This window comes from Rhinolophus hipposideros, assembly GCF_964194185.1.
Source record: "Rhinolophus hipposideros genome assembly, chromosome: 20".
NCBI lineage: Eukaryota > Metazoa > Chordata > Mammalia > Chiroptera > Rhinolophidae > Rhinolophus > Rhinolophus hipposideros.
In genome coordinates this window covers 13,543,456-13,566,097 of record NC_138066.1, presented here as the reverse complement: position 1 = coordinate 13,566,097, position 22,642 = coordinate 13,543,456, and the positions used below count along the sequence as shown (strand labels likewise).

Below are 22,642 nucleotides of genomic sequence, written 5' to 3'. Positions count from 1 at the left end.
GAGACAGCGCGAGCCGTGCGCAAGCGCACCGAGAGCCCGCGCAGGCGCGCCTCCCCCTGAACCCACCGCTCCGCCCCCACCCCGCGCAGGCGCAGAGGCCCCCGCCTTGGGGCACGTGCGCAATGGTGTCGTCCTCTCTGATCACGAGGAAAAGACACGTGCCCCGTCTCCCAGAAACGACGATGTTAACACTGGGAGATACGAGGCGCACCGATGGCTCTCCCCTCTTTAGAATTTTGCCCAAAGAAGAAAGAGCTTGGTCTAGTCACTGATGAGGCGGTCGGTGGCAGATCTGCCCCGCGGTGTCTGCCCCAGCTTTGTCGGAGAAGTGTGCCCAAGGCGGGTCGCCCAACCCTCTGCCCCGCGGTCATTTCATCAGTCTGTAAGGTCAGGCCGGCAGGGCCGGAGCTGTGCGAGTTCCGGGGGGGAAGGGCACATGCTCCTCGGCGGCCTGGGACCCGGAGGGGACACGCAACGGAGCAGTGACTCCGAGCGCTGGCCTTCTGGCCACTAGGTCGCTGCTTCTTAGCCCTTTGATCTTGGCAAGTTAGTCATCCCGTCTAGACCTACATTTCCCTCCTCAGTAAAAGAGATACGCTATTTATTTAATTGTACTAAAAGTAGTAAAAGGAAAAATGAATCGTACTGGCACACAGTAAATGCTCAATAAATGTTAGCCCTCATGTAATAACACTAGCTGCCATGTATTGAGTACTTACTGCAAGGCCAGGGTTAGTAATTCTAGTTCTGTCTGGGTTCAAAGACCACACTTGGGTGTTACCGTGCTCTCTGACCATCGGAAGACGGGGCTAGGTGAAGGGAAGACGTGCAGAGGGTGCAGAGAGGTAGGCGAAGTTGTTAGGAAAGGCTTTCTAGGACTATGTAACCATGACACGTAAGAGTAGTTTCTTGGAAGATTAAGTCAAATAAAGGAGAGTATTAGGAGACAGGATTAGAGGTAGACTGAGACAAGCTAACATGGGACCTTGAATGCCAAATTTAGGAATAAGCTTAAAGAAATAGGGTCTTCATTTAATTTGGGAAAGAGAAGACTTTAGACAAAATGCCTGAAAAGATTTGTTATTCATCATGGTTCCAGAGAAAAGACTTAAAAAATTAATGAGTAGAGAAGCTTCAGGGAAGCCACTGTTGACCTAATAAATATATATATATATATATATATATATATATATATATATATATATATATGTATATATATATATACATGTATACATACATATACTTACATACACAGATACATACATAGACAACACCCCCAAAAAATAGATTCCTCATTAAAAAGGGAACAATAAACATACTATGAACAACATCCTGTGCTGCATCTGTGAGGAATTCCCATATGAGGAATGTGGAATCTTTGCTAGCAGTTTATAAACTTATCAGTTCTATCCCTATCTTGTTCTGGTTATTGTTTATTTATTTCCACCTAGAAAGTTGGTCAGGATGATGACAGCAATAGGGTGAAGGGGAAGAAGAAAATTAAAATAGTGAGAATAGTTTGATTACATGACTGTTGGACCACATATTATGTATGAGACACCTTATATATAATAGAGGGAAGACTCTCCTTATCTTCCAATCATACTATTTTGGAAACAATCCCGCCTTAAATTTGTCTCCCACAAAATTTCTGGCGTTGGACAGCCATGACTATGAACATTTTACTCTCCCTTTTTAAAAACTACACTACATTATTTTACCAATAAATCAGGCACTACTATGCCCACAAAACATTTGCAGTGGGGGAAGTTATTAGCCTTATTCTTTTAAGTACTTCAGAACATTAAACATTCAACCTAATAGTGAAGTTGTGACAACTAAAAAGGATTTGCTTTGTGTACTATTAGTTCTTTGAACTTTCAAAAAATAACTACACTGTTAGGTTGGTGCGAAAGTAATTGCGGTTTAAAAGGTTAAAAATAACTGCAAAAACTGGAATTACTTTTGCACCAACCTAATAATAAAAAAAAAGTGTCGTTTTTGTGGGGCTCAAAAATTTAGTGTGCATTGGGAAACAGGGAGTTAAAAATCTTTTGGAAGTTAACTTGGTATAAGAGTACGAAAAGCCGCTGTGGCTCTAGTTCTAAAGAAATGCTCTCCTTTTTTCTAATAAAGCTTCCACAGAAGACAATCTCTGTGCACAATAAACAAGGTAAGTATGGGAGAGAATTACTAGAATTCAAAACTCTAAAAAAACTTGTTCATTTTGCATGTAAGGGAAACTGTACTTATGAATGTTAAAAGTGCTTCAAAGTGCTGATCTGTTAAAATTCCATAAAACAAGCTTCAAAATACGAGTCATTGGTGCCAGCTATGAGTAAATAACTGAAGCAGCATTTCCAGAAAGACTGGGGCAAAGGACAGAATTAACCACAAATCAGCAGAAAAACAAAACGAAACCATGATCAAGAGTTAATAATTCACCATAATTACTGCTCTTAAAACCAAAGTAACTAAACAATAACTATCATCTGTTTGCATTTATGCTTGTTTTCACCATCTCTACATTGTGTTCAGTGTACATTGATGTGGGTAGATAATCAAAGGCTACGTGGGACTTTTTCTTAGAACAGTCATTATAATGTGTAAATGTAGATTTTATTATTTTGCTTTCTCTATTTCTGCATTATAATCCTTTAAAGGAAGAACAGAGGAATTGGTTTATTAAACGTTTTGTAGTATTCACATTTTGTATTTCCATCATGTATTTTGTTTGTGTGCTTGTTTTTTCCTGAGCACACTGTAGTGACTGTTTATGAGAATTCCAAATGAGCAAATTAGAACTTTGGGGAAGGCCAAAAATAACAGGCAGCACCCTATTGTTCTGTGAAAAACACTGGTATTAATATTAAAATCAGGCAACCTGGGTCCACGGCCTACTATTCTCTTGGTAGCAGAGGAAACTTCACGTACATTAAACTATCTTTCCTTTACCCCTGCAATGGGGATGTCAACATCTAAACCATCCTATCTTATAAAGTGAATATATGAATGAACTCAGATAACATACGCAGAAAAACATTATAGATTACACTACTCTGCAGTTGCAATGAAGTACTTACTCTTCTTGTACCTCTCAAATAAACTGGCATTACTAGTGTATAGTGTTTCCAGTATGTAAACATATTTGACTTTCTAGATGATTGAGCATGAAATAAAATTGGATTTGGTTCAGAATCATTTCTCCAAAGGAATATAATCACTTTAGTATTCTGGATAATTTCTCCTAACAAGACCCTCTTTTGAGTAACACATTCCAGTGGAGAGTCTCTGCTGCCAGTAAATGAGGCTTACTGTGTATAACTTATGTGTATAAACTCATATAATCTGGTTAGTATATGTAGCATGCCCTATGGCATTTTCAGGCATTACAAAACTTGAAAATTACTAACAGTTTCTTTCTTTTTAGTATCAAGGCAAAAAAGTGAGAAAGATGCCTAAGGAAGTTGATACAGAATTACAAAAACTTAATGAGAAAGAAATTGAAGCATATTTCAAAGAACTTTCTAAGTCCCAGTGATCATTCATTTGGTTCTTGTGTCTCTGATAACAAAAACAAAACAAAACAGCGTTCTGAAAGAAAGGATGCCATTCCAGAGGAGGTCTCTGAGGCTCTGCCTTTGGCTGTTTATAGAGATGAAATTCAAATGCCCTAAGATGGTGAAAAGTACCTGAACTTATTTCAGAGAAGAAATGTTTTTCTTCTCTGGAAATATAAATATTGAATAACATGCATATTATGAGCCACTTTGTTTTTTATTTTTGAGGATTAAAAAAGTATAAACTGTTTTTTATTGCTACAAATAGTCATGAAAGCACCATTAGATGACATCCAGCTGAAGAGAAAACAATTTTTATATTAGTATGAGCTGCTAATTTATTATTGCATTTAGATCTACCAACCATTTGAGGGAGTTAGAAGTTAAGTAAACAGCTGTAACTCTAGTTGATCTCTGCATATTTTAATCCAAATATGGTAAAGGGCAGGGCTAAAGAAGGGAGTGCTCCTATAATAAACAGGGCTCAGAACTTGTAAGAGAAAATTAAAATATACTCCACTCAAAAGAACTCTGCACTTTGTACTTTGGTTAAAGTTTCATTTACACTTAAATTTCTAAATTTTTCTTAAGAAATTAAGCTTTCTTCAGTCTCCTCTCTTCTGAATTGCAGTCTTCAGATAAAACTACTAGATAAAATGACTTCTTGTCACGTTTTTGAAGATCCTATAAAAAAGGTTGCTATCTTTGGAGGAACTCATGGCAATGAGCTAACAGGAGTATTTCTAGTTAAGCACTGGCTAGAGAACGGCGCTGAGATTCAGAGAACAGGGATTGAGGTGAAACCATTTATCACCAACCCAAGAGCAGTGAAGAACTGTACCAGATATATTGACTGTGACCTGAATCGAGTTTTTGACCCTGAAAATCTTGGGTAAGACTATATTTTGTGGTGTGTGTGTGTGTGTGTGTGTGTGTGTGTGTGTGTGTAAAGTAGTATGTGTGGGAGAGAACATGTATATGTAAATGTACATGTTATTTATGTCCATGCATATAGTCGCTGTTGTGAATGAGATCACTTTCATTTTTAATCACATTCCATTATGAATCACTCAGTTCTCTAATTTGGGCATTCATGTGCTCTTTTATAAACCTTTTTAAGCATCGAACTATTCTTAACTGATTTTCTTCTTAAATGTATTCTATACAGACTGAGACAATAAATAACAAAGGTTTTTATTTTTAATCATATCTCTAAAGAAATAAATTTAACAGTCTTTTGCATTAGTGTTTGGCCACTGTACTTGGGTACATTTTTTTTAGCTTTCTGGGTGATTCACTACTATGTTTTTATGCAACAATGTTTATGGTAGGGCATAAAGTTCTAGTTAAGGAAAGTGTAATGTTTTGATTAATATTCATTTAATGAAAGTATGCAACCATAACACTCTAAGTATGTTCTTATGAATTATTTTTGTCTCTGTTTACATCATTATAGTTACTACTATTGGTATATAGGCCTCTAAGTATTTTCTTTATACCAGTTCTTTCTTTCATTTACCTAAAAATATTGTTAAACACCTGTTCTTCATGAGGCACTGTGGGAGTACAACGCTATGTACAAAAAAGATTGCTACCCTCAAGGAGTTGGCAGACTAGTAGCTAAGATTTAAGACGGGGACAGGAACAACTAACAGCACTGTTTTATGTACTCATTTTCTAATAAACTCTAATTTGAGTTTAGAAAGTTACTTAAATTTAAGCTCACCACAGATCAAAAGATGGCTACTACTTTTAGTACAAATATGCCTCACTTGATGGAATAGATTTTTTTCCAGGGCTTTTATACACATTGTATATCAAATCATAGTTTTGCTAGCATACATTTTAATTGCAGAAATGCTTTATCTTCATGACTGAGGTATGTCAACACAATTAAAGTTTGTCTATTCACCTCAAATGGCAATTAACTCATATTACAAGTAAGAACTTGTTGAAGAAAAACTCTTTTCATTGACATGTTAACGTCCAAACAACTCTGAAATGGATTAGGATGAGTTTTCCTATTATGACCACTCAATAGTATGCATTTTAATGACAGCAGTCTTTTAAATTAAATTCATGTTCTATTTCTTACATTTAACACTATTCAGAGGCTAAACAGTTCTCTCTCAGGGTGGTTAATGGAAACTTATAAGATTAATTACCTTCTCCTGTCACTGTCCCAAATTAGCTCCTTTTCCTGTATTCCCCTCTCATTGATAGCACTGTTACCGACCAAATCTCCTATGAAAATCATCTTAGAACCTTCCTTGTTCCTCATGTCCCACGTCTAGTGGGTCACTAGTCTTCCCAAGTATTCAAGTATTGAACAATTGCAAGTATTTTGCAAATTCAATCTTCCTCTCCATTTTCACTACCTAAGTTTGTTTCTTCTGTGAACAGTTGGAGTAGCCCCCTAAAGAATATTTCTGCCTCCAGCCTTACTCCAATCATTCCTGCCATCGATTCTCTGTATGGTAGCAACTATAGGGATCATCCTAACATGGAAATCTTACCGTGTATCTCCCCTGCTGAAAATTCTGCAAAAATCGCCTATCGGGAATAGACTTAAGTAACTTAGTATTGTTGATGTGCCCTTTAGGATCTTGCCCCTGACTATTTTTTCAGCTTCACTCTTGGGACTCTTTTTTGGGATCTGGACTCCAGGCATGCGAACTCAAAGCGTCCATTATCATTTAAGACTGCAAGCATTGACTCTGAGCAACTGGGTGTCTAGTGGTTTCCTCACATGAGGGAGAATTAGAAGCAAATCAGATGGGGATGGGAGGACCTCATGGAGTTGTTTCATGAATTAACTTTTAAAAGACATATGGATCAATTAGGAACTATGATTGCATATAATAGAAACTGAAAACAGTGGCTTAAACAAATAAGGGTTTCTTTTTCACAAAGAGTAGGTTCAATAATGTCATCAATGCCACAGATTCCTTCTCTCTCCCCACTGCACCATCCTTAGCATGCAGCTTATGTCCTCATAGTTTTTGCTTCCTAGTCAAAAAGATGGCTGCTCCACCTTCTTGATTGCATTCCTGGCAGAAATTACCCAGGTGCAAACTGTAGGTCCTTTGAAGATACTAGCAAAAATAGTCAGGAAATAGAAATACATAGATGGAATTATAGAGGTGTAATGATAAAAAATAAATTTAAAGCATCATCATGTATAGAAAAAAATGCATCCTAACCATTGTTGGAGTGGGGAAGGGGACAGGTAGAGGCTTGTTTGAGAATTCAATAAAAATTATTAACCCTTATCCAGAAAAAAAAAATATATATATATATGTATGTATGTGTGTGTGTGTATATATATATATATGTATATATATATATATATATATATATATATATATATGCATATACCTGAAAAAAAATTTCTCTTTTCTCTGGGTTTACAGACTTGTCTGTAAAACTTGTCCCTGGACCACTGGAACACTAGTGGTTCCTGGAATCTCAGTTAAGAATCCCTAATTGGATAAGTGAGCATTATCTAAGTTTGACTATTTTATGCACTAGCATTAGCTAGAGGGCAAAAAAAAAAATTGGTTCATTTGACTGTCTAGCCCCATAATAGCCTAGTGCACATACCTACTAAGAAACTGTTGATTAAACTAATGGATTAGTTTTGTTCGAGGTTGAAGTCAAATGGTAAATTCTGTTTGAAATGTCCTTCCTTTAGCCAGTCACATAAATGAACTGTCATTTGCAAGCACACCAATGTAACATCACATAGAATCAAGTGGAGGAAAAGAAATGTAATTTTTAATTTGTAAAGTTTTCAAATAAGTTTCCACTTCACTCACAGATTTTTCATATTAAAGGTTTGGCAACTGGTTCCTTCTGTACTGTGTTCTTACTGTATGTTTATGTAATCTTACCCACAGATGTTGTTAATCTTTTTCTTTCTGCTAATAACAGCAAAAAAATGTCAGAGGATTTGCCATATGAAGTGAGAAGGGCTCAAGAAATAAATCATTTATTTGGCCCAAAAGATAGTGAAGATTCCTGTGACATTATTTTTGACCTTCACAACACTACTTCTAATATGGGGTGTACTCTTATTCTTGAAGATTCCAGGAATGACTTTTTAATTCAGATGTTTCATTATATTCAGGTAATGTCAATGTTATTAATTTATAAGTTAGCATAAGACCTGTACTTTTAAGTCAATTATAGATGTAAAACAACCAGAAAAGGGTCAGGAGGGAGGGTCCAAGAGAGATGGGGAAGTGAGAAGAGCACCAGAAAAGAGGCAGTGGTGACAGGTAGGAGAAAACGGAGAAGAAATGAGTAAATTAATACCAAAATTTAAAATGGTGGGGTTGAAGTAGTTCAATTACAGTTTTAGGAAGCCTAAGAAATAGTCATTTAATGTTTACTAAAGAACAATGATGAAAAGATTGGCTCTCTTTAGTCCTGCCCTTCTCTCCATTCGATTCAGACATCCCAATAGACAGCTGATTTTTCAGTACTTCATAGAACTAATCATTTTAAGGCCAGAAATCTACAAGATGAAAAATTCAGCAATCCAGTGCCTATAGCTAGAGAAAAATTTGCCAGAAAATAACAACCAAGCAAAAACACAAATGATGATCTGTATGCTTATTTCTGTATAATGGATATTGTTCCTTCTAGAGAGCTAAGATCATTCAGTGGAAAGAGTTTCACCCATGTAACTAGGAGAACCTGGGTTCAAATCCTGACTTTCTCATTCACTAACTGTGGACAAGATACTCAACTCCCCAAACCTTGCTTTCCTCGTTTTTCAAAATTGACATAATAGCATTTACCCCACATGGCTTTTCAAAGCCTTAAATGAGGTAAAGTATTTAAAGCATTTAGCCTGATACCTAGCAGATGGTAAAGATTAACTATTATTTTTGTTTCCTTTGAGTTTTTAACAATAAAACAAAAGTTTTGTTTTAACAACAAAAAAAGTAGTTCTGGCAGGAAATCATATTCTTTGTTACACCTTGAAGGAGAGCTGAATGCTTTAGTTGCCAGGCATGGACGCAGCATGGCTAACAATTATTAAAACTGAGAGGCCTGTCTTGAATTCTCATTCAAATAAGTGGAGGTAGGGGGAGTTACCCAGCCTCTGCAGAGACCTGGACCATGGGGGTAGAAACAGAATTCTTTAAGAGAGCAATACTAAGCTAAATAGTAAGTGTAACCAGTGATGAAAACAAAAATAACCAAATCCATTCAGGAGGAAAATTTATTTCATATTCTTTGACCATGATGCTGGAGAATTTTAATGTGCATTTTACCCAGAAAGCTATGTATAATTCAATTTCGTATGTAATTCATTTACATGTTTTTAAAAGCTATAATAACAACATTGGATTTTAGGGTATGTTTCATAAAGCTGTCTTACTAATCTTAATTAATGTAGTAAAACATATTGAAAGCATTATTGACTCCCTAGCAGCAAAAAGAACAAAGCATATGGTCTTGACATAATAAGAAAGATGTTTCTAATTTTTTTCAGACTTCTTTAGCTCCATTACCCTGCTATGTTTATCTTATTGAGCATCCTTCACTCAAATATGCAACCACTCGTTCTATAGCCAAGTATCCTGTTGGTAAGTCATATTTCTCCTTGTCACAACTCAACAAAATATGTCCTAAATAAAACTCTGAGAAAATGATTTTTTAAGGAGTATTTATAGCTACCTTACTTATCACTGTGACTTATAATTGTCAAGTAATAAGCAAACTAACTCCAGGCAGGCTCGAACTATATCAAATTTCCTGTTTCATTGAGCAGCCTTCTGCATTCCAGGAGAGAAACAATGGGCTGAGGGAACTTGAATTTTTTATCGTGCACAATAAACATGCCTGCTCCAAGGAAGACGTCATCCTTATCTTCCAATACTGTTCACTATACAAACATTCTTCAAAAGTAATTTGGAACCAAGGCAATCAGTGTCTTTCTGAAAAGATGTGCAGAAACAAAAAGACCCGTGGAAAATCTTCTCCCAACATCTCACTCAGACCTACCTTGCAGTAGCCTCCCCGAAACTGTTTGTTATCCATTCACCTGTTTGCCCTGTCAGTTACTGGACTGTGAACTCATCTTTACCTTCTGATAATCTCCAACATGCAAGCTTGCACTCTCACACACCCTCTCAGACGGAAAGTCTCTTTTTTCTATATCCCATTCTCTTTCCTGAGTGACCTATTAGCATACTTGTTTGCAGAGTACATTATAATCATTAAAACTGCTGTCACAACTTAAAATCTTTTAAGTTCGATCTCAGACAATTTCACCAAGAACAATTTAACTTAAAAATGAGTTGTCAAACAACGTAAGCAAATTTAAAGTTATCTTGATTATTCAATTATTGATACTTTTGGTGTGTAATCAAGAGATCAGTTGGAGCAAGCTAAATATACAAGTTTAGGTAATTATTTGAAACAAACCAAATGTTGAATAATAAGGGATAGAGATCCTGTTTCTCTGTGACACCAAGTAAAGCATAAAATGTCCAAACCTTGAAAGGGCAATCTTGGTCTATGTTGTTTGTTGGGCAATGCTGCTGTTAGCTAGAATACTTAAGTATCTACTAATTTGTTTGGCAACTTTTTATTTTGCAGTATATATTTGCCTACTCTTTTACTATATTATGATTTTAAATGTTTTGACAATATTGAAGGAAATTAAAAGGAAAAAATGACCCCAAGATCTTGCAACTGTAAGACAACTCTGATTTTTTTCCATGTTCTTTCCCAGTCTGTATTCATTATGCATATAACTTGTACATGTAAACGTTCTGCTTTATTTTTTTGCCTAACATTATGTCTCAAATATTTTCCATGATGTTAAATGGTCTAACTTTTTACCAATTTTTAATGATAGGATTCTAGATCTTAATATATGAACAAGCTCAATTTTAGGATACATTCTAATACTTATGTATATGTGACTATCTCCCACTCTGTATCTAGGTATAGAAGTTGGTCCCCAGCCTCAAGGGATTCTGAGAGCTGATATTTTGAATCAAATGAGAAAAATAATTAAACATGCTCTTGATTTTATATATAATTTCAATAAAGGTAAGTAGTAGGTGGAGTTGTTACCTTAATTGTTAATGTGTGGCGTGTGTGTGTGTAAATATATCAGAAAAGGGAGATGTGATGAGCACACAAAGTGACTTAACCAGTAAACATTGAAATAACAATTGTAACCTAGGTCAAATTTGCCATGCTCATAACATGAAGTGCTTTTAAAAATTTTCATTCACTTCAGCCGTTCCTCAATGACCAGAATAGACATATTCAAGAAAAGCAGATACCAATTAAAGCTCCCCAAATAAAGTCCTTATTTTCCTATTAATTTCCATTTTAAAATACAAAGAAATACTAAGATACAAATATCCAATTAACATATGAAAAGATGTCCAACATCGTTAGTAAACAGTGAAATGCAAATTAAAATGAGAAACCATTTTCTCTTATTAGAGTAGAAAAATATTAAAATCTGATAATATTAAGTGTTGGTAAGGGTATAGGAAAAGAGGATGATAAAGACATGCTAGAGAATAATTTTATAGTATCCACTTTTGAAAATGCACAAATCCTGTGACCTAGCAATTCCACATCTCAAAGAAACACAAGCACACGCACACCAAATGTGTTATATACAAGGGTGGTTATCACAGCATTGTTTGTGACAACAAAACAATAGAAACAGCCTGAATATCCATAAGTTGGTAAACAGTTAAACTAACATGGAAAGATCTTCAAAACACATTGTTAATTAAAGAAAGCAAGTTGCAGACCAAAACATACAATATACCAATTTCCTTCAAAATAATAATAATTATTATTATAACAATAAATACTTGCTAGAATACATATACATATATATGTTAATGTACAGAAAAAGTTCTAGTAGAAAACACACCAATCCAATAACAGCAATTACTGGGGAAGAAAGGGAAAAACCAGATTAATTTTGTTTTGATTATTTTCAAGAAAAATGATATAGTCATGTATTATTTGTTAATTATGAAATAATTTAATGTGGTAGATATATGAAACTCTATGTACTATCTGCTCGTTTATTTGGTAAATCTAAAACTGCAACAAAAAAATAAAGTTTATTAATTATAAAAAAAGTTTAGTTAAAAATATTTTAAGTTATAATTAAAATAAAATCAAAGAGACATCTTATGTAAATAATTATTCCAAAAGGCTGAATTCAAATTGTTGTTGAGGAATGGGTCATTATAGTGACAAAGCCGGTGAACAGTTCAGTGTCCATGGGAAATAGAACTCCTTAACCTTAAACTATGAACCATACTGCGATCTCAGGAATGTTTTCTGTGCTTGGGAATCTTTTGATTACAAAGGAAAATTGAAAATCAAGTTTTCACCATCTTTATCTGAGGACCGGTTCTATACTGTCTAATGGGCCTGGTATTGGGAAAGTCATACTTATTCACAAGAAACCCGTCAGAGAGTATGAAAGGGACTACAATACGTTAAGACATGGAGCACCCAGTAGAAGACCACAAAACTGAGTGGGAAAACATGGTTTTCAAATCACAGTCCACAGATTCCTGCCATAGGCGTGGGGAATCTAGTCATGGTCCAGTAGCTCCAGGATAGCACCCACACCTTGCTTTAACCAGGCCAGTTCTTCTGTCTGTTTTATTGCTCTTCCATGTTACATTTCATTTAAGCAAAGGATTCTGTAATTCAAAATGTTTAAACCACTATTAATTTAGACTATCCAGCTTGGTGGATTTTTAACTCACATGAAAAGGGCACCATTAACCAAAGAATGCTGATCGTAACCACCTCAAGAAAAGTCTCTAGAAATGCATGGAAGAGTTCCATCCGTGGCTCTGTGCTACTCAAAGTTATTATTAGTAACTTGGATAAGGACATAAGTGACATGCTTTTATATAAGTGATAGGTAGCGGGAAGCCTGCAGGAAAATATCTGGTTCAGAAGGTGGATTCAAAAAGTCCTGACAATCTTAAACAATTGTCTAAACCAAATGTTTTAGGTTAAATACATCGGGAACACAGTTTTGCTTTTACGTTAAAAAAAAAAAAAAATCCCAGAAAGAGGGATGTTATGGTTTCTTTTCTGCCTTAGATAAACAACACTTGAAAAACTGTGAATAAATTCTAAGTTCATATTTCAGAAGGAACATTTATTAAGTAGAGATTAGCCAAGGTGAGAATTGAGAATTTTGAAGAGTTTGGAAGATATAAGAACAATCCCTAAGATGCACACAGAACTTCGGTTTTAAAAGTACCTTCATATATACCCTCATGGATGTGACCACATACGAGTAGTGACTGACGGAACTAAGAATACTTAGAATGGCAAAAAGAAGGCTTAGGGCAATTTTATTTTAGATTTTCAGAAGTGTTATATTGGAAAACAATTAGACATTTTCTGTGACTCAGAGGGCAGAATAGAATCAATAAGACAAAGTTACCTGGAGACAGAAATTTCTAGTAAATAAAGATGATCAACAATGGAATGGACCACACTATGTGTGGCTATTCAAGCTTGAGTAAGATGACCATTCGGCCAGAAAGAGATGGAGAATACTCAAGCATCAAGGAAGTTAGGCATTTGAGGCTCCTTCCAACGCTGAGATTCTAAGTAGCAAAAATATACTCTTATGTTCTACACTTTTTGCTTTCTTCCCAATGGACCTTCTGGTTTAAAGAGATGACATCTGATAAGTTTCCATCTTTACCTTGAAAGGTATAGTAGATTACACAAATACTACAAATTCTTCCCTTCCTTGAATTCATGTCCTTGCAATGTGATGTTTTAGATCCCTCTATCATGATATGGAGTCTATTTCCCCACTCCCTGAATCTGGCTTGGACACGTGACTTGTTTTGTGCCACAGAAGAGGCTTGAAAACGACTTGCACATCAGGGCTTGGTCTCTTGCTGTCCTGGGAACCCTGTACTTCCATTATGTGAATCAACCCTCCCTATCTTGCTTGAGAATGTGAAGCTATGAGGTGGAGAACTCCAACACCCTAGCCAATAGTCCTGCAGCAACAGCTGACAGTCAAATGCCAGACATGAGAGTAAGGCCATCTTAGATCATCCAGCCTCCAGCTGACCTGCCAGCTCACCACAAATGCATGAGCAAGCCAATCAGAAATCACCCAAGTCAACCTAAACCTGAGAAACTGCCCAACAAACCCACAGAATCATGAGCTAAATTAAACGGTCATTGTTCTACACTCCTAAATGCTGGGGTAGTATGTTAGGCAGCAAAAGGTAACTGATACAGACGTGATCGCAATTGTCCACATTCCAACCCTGGCTGCATTTTCTACTCTAAGGGCCAAAGAAGATTTTCCTTTGAGTTGCAAACATAGCACACGATGGGCCCTTCACTGCATGAAAGTTCATCCTGTTTGCTCAGAGATTGCCTGGTATACATGTAAACTACTCCTTTTCCAAGTTTCTGAGCATTTGGGTGTTTAATATAGCTGCATCTCTGGAAGTTAGACTCCACTGTTAGCAAACTGCCTGCATCCCAAGACTCACAGCTCAGCAGCTGTCCAAGTGTTTTATGTACTTAGTTAAGAGAAGGAGCACAATGCTGAAGTCTCCTAACTTGCTGGAAGTCCTCCTGAAGATATGTGCTCATAGAACATCAGAGCTGGAAGGGCCTTCCAGGATAAGCTGATTCAAAACCTTCGTTTGACAGGTAAAGAAAGTGAACCTCGAGAAGTTAAACCTCTTGCTCAAAATTACACAGCTAGGAGATTCAAGCCCAAGTGTCCTGATTCTCAGTCCTAGTGTCTTTTTCTCTCACACCGGCTTTTTAAGTTCTGTTTTCTTCCTGTGTCCTTCAGTGTAGTTGGGGGCAGTGTGTTGATAACAATCACTTGAGAACATCTTCTTTAGTGTTGTTTATGAACATCCTTAACTGAAATAGTGTGTTTGTTCTTTATTGTCTGTCTTCCCTTTTTTTTTTTTCAATTCTAATTGACATTCGATATGTAATTTTCTATCTTCACTTTTTGTTGTTGTTCTTCCCTTAAAGTATGAACTTCCTTTCTTTCAGTTGCTATTTATACATATTGTTTTTGTCATAGGAAAAGAATTTCCTCCTTGTACTATTGAAGTCTATAAAATAATGGAAAAAGTTGATTATCCCAGGAATGAAAATGGAGAAATTGTGGCTATTATCCACCCTGATCTGCAGGTAATATTTGCTGTTTCTTTAAAATATTCAAAATAATGAGGCCCCACTTTTAAGTAGAATTTTACAGTTCATGAAGCATTTTACATACGCATTTGTTGTATTCCCAAGCATACTGCAGTGTAGGTAAGTTGCGCAGAACTTCAGTCAATAAATTTTTATTGTGCTGGCTCTGGATGGTCTATATTCTTGTGGAATTTGTAGTCTAGACATAATGTCATACTAATGTCTAAAGTATGATTTAGAAATGAAGATAACCAGATGCTATAACAGAATAATGAGGTGGGGAGGGGTTGTCAGACTAGGCCTCTTAGAGAAGGTGAAATCCCTGCCCAAGTGCAGTGGATAGGAATTATTATATTTATTTTAACATAAGAAAGCAGGCTCAGAAGTTAAATTCTTCCCATAGCCACATAGAAATCAATGGCAGTTCCAGAGCTAATGTTCCTTGCAGTTGACCACATTGCTGCCATCTCCCTGTGACCACCACTGAATAAGAGCAAAAATGTCAAAATCTCTTTCTTTGGAATCTTTTTTGCTTCCATTCCCTGATTTTTCTCAGAACCCTGATATCTACTCCAGTCTTGTTTGGAGAAGGAAGAAAGTACTCTTGGAGAGTGTAGGAGGTTTGAATCAGGGAAATGCAAAGTTAAAAGCAGGAGGAGCAAAGATTCCAAAAAGCTAAAATATCTATTTCCATTACAAGTACCGTGAGACCTCAGAAGTAGAAGAGACCTGGTGAATTATTTAGTCTGGGGCTACAAATTGCCTAGAGAGCCTTTTGAAAAGGCATTGTCACCTTTTGAAAAGGAATGACGCCAGGACCCCTCTCTGAGATAATCTGACCTTTTGGACTGGGTAATCAGGATGGAAAACTACTGATCCAGTTCAAACTCCTATTTAATGACCCTAATAATAGTCATCCAGACTTACAAGTTAATAAAGTAGCCTGGCCTCAAACGCACACTAGTGGAGCAAATCCTTCTTTGTACTTTAGTGGGATCCAGGTGGAAACATAAAGAAGGAGCCTTAGGCAGTGTTTGAAAGGAAAGAAAGATAAAGATTGGGGGAGAGAAAAGAGGAAAGCACTATACGTAACAAAAATAGCAAGTACAAGGCACAGAGGCCAAGACAATGATATCATAACTGGCAACAACACAGGATTTTTTAAGTTTTATATTCCTCAAGGTGAGGTAAACAAAAATCATCCTGGGGAGGCAGAGAAGTGAGATTAATAAGATCAGTAACAAACAGGGTTAGTGGTAGGTCTTAAAAATCAGAAAGGATAGTTTTTGATAGATAATAAGGAAAGGCTCAGTACTCTACAGGAAAGATTGATTGGTTAATTATTTTCATAAATATCTCTGAGTGACTCCTAAGCCTGTTCTGGGCCCTGAGAATCAAGATAGACAAAGCCCCTCATGGAGCTTCCATACTAACAGAAGGAGAAGAGGTCATGAATAAGTAAACAATACATAAACCATTGGGTTTTGGTCAAGATGGCAGAGTAGGTAAATGCTGTGCTTACCTTCTCTCACAACCACATCAAAATTACAACTAAACTACAAAACAACGATCATAGAGAATCACCTGAAGTCTTGCTGAACAGAAGCCCTACAACTAAGGACATACAGAAGAAGCCACTTTGAGACTGATAGGAGGGACAGAAACATGGAACGTGCTGGTCCCACACCCACGTGTGACCATTAAAAATTGGGAGGGATATCTCAGCTGCAGAGGCCAACCCAGAGAAGCAGTGAGTGCCAGCCCCACACTAGGCTTCCCAGCCCAGGGTTCTTGGGGGAAAAATTCCCAAAATCTGGCTGTGAAAACTAGCAGAGATTGTGGCTGGGTGGGACAGAGGGTTGCTGCAGTCCCAGGCACTCCTCTTGAAGGACCTGCACTCGGACTTACTCACTGACGGTCTCACCTGCTCTGAGCTCCAGCACTAGGGCAGCAGCTCAAAAGGCACCAGGGACATACGGGGAGGAACTGAGTTGCCTGGCTTCAGAATGAGGGATGGAGAGGCAGCTTCTCCCCAGACCGAGGAACTAGCAGAAGCCATTGGTTCTTTGTTGAGCCCTCCCCCTTCCCGGCATGCAGATGCAGGCAGCCACTGTATCTGAATCTCCTTCAGATTGGCTATCACTTTTCATCTGCCTTGCCCTGGTAATTTCTGGAGACCCCACCCTACCCCAACTTTCAGGAATACCTAAGCTACTTCCAGTGACTTTTTCATACAAACTGCCTGCCTTGGGTCATGCTGCGGAGTTTCCTAAAGTCTCTCAAAAGTTCACAAAAGCCAAACAAGCAGCATCTGGCTTCAGCATTTCCCATACCTCTGGTTGAGCAGCCCTAAGCCCAGCACTAGCAGCAACTGACCTTGGTTTGCTGCTTGGCCTCTTAAGGCACCTCAAGCACAGCGTGGGTGGCAGCCATCTGTGGATTGCTTTGTGGTTCATGCCAGGTGGCCACAAGCAGGGCACTGGCTGCAGCTGAACTTGGCCTGCAGTGGGTCCCCTCCCAGGTGGCCCTGGGGCTGGCATGCCCCGTGGCCAGCTTTGAACTTAGCTGGAGCATCACCTGGCTGCCACCAAGGACAACACCCCCAGAGGGCAGACAGGGCAGGCACCAGAGCCCTGCTAAAGTGAATCCTGCTCCATAGGGTCAGCCCCTGCACAGTAGTTCCTCCACTGTAGTCAGGGCCAGTGCTCACAACCAATGAGCCTGAGGGTCAGTCCCTTCCATTGATATGCAAATAGCAACCAAGGCTCAACAGCAGGACACACGCAATCCACACAAGGGACACACCTGCAGCACCCAGCTCTGGTGACTGGGAGACAGTGCCACTGGGCCCCACAGGACACCTACTACATAAGGCCACTCTACTAAGACCAAGAGACATAGCAATTGTACCTAATATGTAGAAACAAACACATGGAGGCAGCCAAAATAGGGATACATCTCCCGAACAAAGCTCCAGAAAAAGAACCAAACAAAATGGAGACAAGCAATCTACCAGATGCGAAGTTCAAAATACTGGTTATAAGAATGCTCAGTGATCTCAGGGAGAACTTCAACAAAGAGACAGGAAACATAAAAATGAAGATAGAAAACATAAAAAAGAACCACTCAGAAATAAAGAATACAATAACGGAAATGAAAAATACATTAGAGAAAATCAACAGTAGATTAGATGAAGCAGAGGATCAAATCAGTTATTTAGAAGATAAGGTAGCAGAAAACATCCAATTGGAACAACAAAAAGAAAACAGAATCCAAGAAAATGAGGACAGTTTAAGGGGTCTCTGGGACAACATCAGTCATACCAACATTCACATCATAGGGGCGCCAGAAGAAGAAGAGAGAGAACAAGGAATCAAAAACCTATTTGAAGAAATAATGATGAAAAACTTCCCTAACCTGGCAAAGGAAATGTATATTCAAGCCCAGGAAGCACAGAGAGTCTCAAAAAAGACGAATCCAAACAGGCCCACAACAAGACATAATTAAAATGTCAAAGGTTAAAGACAAAGAGAGAATCTTAAAAGCATCAAGAGAAAAGCAGTTAGTTACCTACAAGGGAGACTTTCAGCTGATTTCTCAACAGAAACTTTGCAGGCCAGAAGGGACTGGCAAGAAAGCAAGGACCTACAACCAATATTACTCAACCTAGCAAAGCTATCATTTAGAATGGAAGGACAGATAAAGAACTTCCCAGACAAGAAAAAGCTAAAGAAGTTCATCACCACCAAACCAGTATTACAAGGAATCTTAGAGGGACTTCTTTAAGACCAAAAAAAAAAAAAAAAAAAGAAGAAGAAGAAGAAGAAGAAGAAGGAGAAGAAGATATAAAATATGGCAATAACTACGTTATCTGTCAACAATTACTTAAAATGTAAATGGATTAAATGCTCCAATTGAGTGGCTGAATTGATAACAAAACAAGACCCGTACATATGCTGCCTACCAGAGACTCACTTCAGATCAAATGACACACACAAACTGAAAGTAAAGGGATGGAAAAAGTTATTGAAACTGTGGTAATGCAATGCTTGTCAAACTTTATTGTTGAGCATGTGAATCTCTGGGGATCTGTTAACATGAAGATCTTGATTTAGTAGGTCTGCAGTGGAGAGTGAAATTCTGCTTTTCTAACAGACTCCCAGGGCTGCTGCTGCTGGGAAATGTTAGTAATGCAGACTCTGAGGCCTCCACCCCAGACTCATAGAATCAGAATCTGCATTTTAACAAAATCCCTACATGATTTTCAATCACATCAAAGTTTGAGGAAAACTGCTGTAGGTTTCCTATGGATTTACAACATGGCGGTTGAGGGCTCAAAGGTCCAAATTCCTGGTATGGGACTTTTCAGATCACTCAGTTGTTATCATAATGTGGGACACATGTGAAATACATCCACTTCATCTTAGACTCTTCCCTGGCCACCCCACCTTCTCTCACCAATCCCCATCAGAATTGGTCTCCTCATATGCAGGCACAATGTTATTCATTTTTATGTTCCCAAAGTATAACTGTCTTGCACACAGAAGGCTCTTAATGGATAGCTCCTAAATCTCTGAACAGAATTGAACTTCAGCTAGCAAGAGGTGGAATGAACATAAAATAAAGGAGACATATATTTTGTTTTGCCTTTTAATATTACAAATCTCTTTGGCAACATTCAAGGCATACTCAGTATTGAAGCGAACTCTAATTACATGTTATAAAATTGAAAGGGGAGCTCTTAAAACTGCTGCCAAAATTAACTACTCAATCTTGGTTTAGTCAGATCACTCATGTGCTTCTCAATGTATCCTTTTCAAGTCTCTCTTTTAAAAGAATCCAATACTATAGTTTGTTAGTTGTCTAGATAGAGCCTGACATAAAAATTTTAAAGTAGGAGAAAATCAGAATGTAATTTATGTTTTTAATTGCTTCCTAAAAGGATCAAGACTGGAAACCATTGCACCCTGGGGATCCCGTGTTTATAACTCTTGATGGAGAGACCATTCCATTAGGTGGAGACTGGACCGTGTACCCGGTGTTTGTAAATGAGGCCGCATATTATGAAAAGAAAGAAGCTTTTGCAAAGACAACTAAACTAACACTCACTGCAAAAAGGCTTCGCTCCTCTTTACATTAGAAAACACTTCCAGGTCACTTGTTATACGGTATCTTGAAAAACTACCAGTTTGTAAGCCCCCAAAGGGCGGGACAGTGCCTTCTTCAGTGTACGCCTTGTTCAGATCCATACTCCCTGGTCCAGTGCCTTGCGCATAGTAGGCATTCAGGCAAATTCTTTGAATGAATTAACAAATTAATGAGTATATTTTAAAGGTATCATAATGTGTATATAGCTTATTCCAAGACGTGCATCTCTTATTTCTAGATAGCTTTTTTATACATTATACTTTGATAGCTTAACATTCTTAATTAACAGCCTTTAAATGCAAATTTTTTAATTGAAGTAGATACCATATACAAAAAGTGATTAACTTGAGCAGAATTCAATGTATGTTTTCAAGTAATGTATAATGCTCCTAGAAACCAATGGGGTAGACTGGCGACTTTTAAATTTTTCTTATGTGACCGAATGATAATGGATTAAGTATCCAGCCTCTAAACTTTAGCAAGAGTTGTGATATCCATAGGAGGTTTTTAAATGCTCCTTTGAAGATGAAATGTGAACAAGAAATGAGGGCTGATTGTAAAGGTAACATTGCAAATGAATCAAAACCTCTGAATGGTCCTTTGCCCACAGACAGATAGTAACCCACACAAAGCATCGCTGCTCTGGCATGTCACTTGTTCTGCGCCGACCTCAGGAAACTGGGAGCGTCCTCCAGACGTCTCATGTGCTCCTGGAGAAGCTAACGTTCCTTCCCAACTTGGGAAAGTTGGAAGGGGCATAGTCCTCATAGTTGTCACTTCTCCTTTTGAAAGAACACACTTGTCCTCATTCCCAACCAACATGTGAGAAAGTCTTTAGGCCCTCAGCAAAGGTGCTAAGGACAGAAGAAGCAGAGAGCAGTGGACAGCAGTGGAAATGTGACCTAGACCCACGTCTCTGCAAATGCAAATGCATTCTTTCCAGAACTTGTCCATGTCCAATGCCCACATCCCTCAGCTCCCATGATTCTTCTCCTCAAAAGGCCTTAGGCTGAAGTTCTGCCTCCACCCCTTTCTAGCCCCTACAGGAGCCTCCCCGCTCTCCTCCTTTAGGTCACTGTGGTCAAGTAAAGAGCATTTTTGTCACGTGATTTGGGACCCACGTTTATGGTTTCAAATGTCTTTACCAAAATCATAATAACATTATCTGAAATACATATATATGTGTTAATTCTTCCATTAAGTTATATTCAATGTTCTATAAAGCACTAATTTTTTCAGCACTTATTTTTGTACTTTAACAAAATTATTTTCATTGAAATAAACTCTTTTTCTTTTGAATTCTGTGGTAAAAATGCAATTTGTCAATCAGTTTTTGTACCTAAGCTTGACCAAGTTTCCTTCTCCCACTGTGAATGTTCCTTTGTGTTTTATGTCCAAGTCCAATTTTTCTGGGTCAGTTTTTCCCAGGTGTAAATTTTGTCAAGAATACCTTATTCTTCCTTCAAATTTTAGTTACTTACAAAATTTATAATGTGCAATTTAAGCTGCTGTTTTTTCAGATTTCATAGTATTTTGATCAAGTCTAATTTTCTCTGACTCAATACTTAATAGTCTTCAGAATATCTAATTAGACGGATTTTTAAAAATAATCTATAACATATTGCTGTGTGGCTCTAGCCACTTTTAGTTTTATTCTATTTTGGTTATTTCTAACAGTTTACAGACTTGGTTTTCTCATTTATAAAATGGGGCTGATCATAATAAAGTGCCCCTCTCATGAGATCATTGTGAAGAATAAGTAGGCTAATGCATATAATCACTTAGCACAGTGCCTAGCACAGAATAATAAATTATTCAAGTTCAAATTCCTAACACAAAAGGCCCTTTATGATGTACCCCTCCCTCCCCCATCATCTCTCCACACTCATCTCCCTCAGGTTCTCTCTGCTCCAGTCTACATTGTGTTGCTTTATTCCTATATGCCTTACACAGACTGGTCCTTCCACCTAGATTTTCTCCCTTATTCCTCCATCCCTCCCCCACTCAGATTTCGCTCCAGCTAATTCCTATTTTTCCTTCAAAATGTAACTCAGCTCTCATTTCCTCTACAAAGCCTTCTTGGGTTGTTGTCTTGCCCCTCCCCGCTTCCATCCCATCCTGAAGACGTTGCCAATGTCTTTTTTGCAATCTAATAAATGCCCAGTAAAGTTTAGCTGAATAAATAAGTGTGCGCAAACATTCCTTCTCTACTGAAAAGTCTTCATAGTATACCAATGTCCCTGCCTTTTTATTGCCTTCTTTCCCAGTCATTTCCTGAGTATTCCTATCTCCCAAGTGAAATTCATTCCATTCCATACTCTTCAGGCTGTTACTATGTCCCAAAGAATGGAGGTGGGGGGAGAAAATATACCCTTTTAAGACCACAAGCCCATACAAAAACAGAGAAATGTTCACATTCAGTAATCACTCTGCAAAAAACCTTTTAGTCTTCCCCTAACCCAACCCTTGATATGAAATCTCAAAGCATTACCATAGCAGGACAAGTCCTATGTGCCCTGGCCTTCGCCCATCTCTCCAGCCCTGTTTCATGTCACTTGCACCCTTGCTCTCAGCAATTTGACCACACAGACTTCTCCATCCTCAGCTAACCAAGCTCCCTGACTACCTTGGAATCTTTGCCCACATTGTCCCCTCTTCTGGAAATCATATCCCAACCTCCTGGGATGACACTTATTCTTAAATGTGATGAC

General features: G+C 37.9%; 1 protein-coding gene across 1 annotated transcript; it reads left to right on the top strand.

The window, feature by feature from the left end:
- The first annotated feature begins 4,041 nt into the window (after positions 1-4,041).
- Positions 4,042-21,239, top strand: ASPA (aspartoacylase). The gene is made up of 6 exons (XM_081028730.1): positions 4,042-4,452; positions 7,494-7,689; positions 9,067-9,160; positions 10,527-10,634; positions 14,671-14,780; positions 19,726-21,239. Exons 1-6 carry the CDS (start codon positions 4,217-4,219, stop codon positions 19,921-19,923), a joined length of 942 nt encoding a protein of 313 aa, XP_080884856.1. The 5' UTR covers positions 4,042-4,216; the 3' UTR covers positions 19,924-21,239.
- The last annotated feature ends 1,403 nt before the right edge of the window (positions 21,240-22,642 follow it).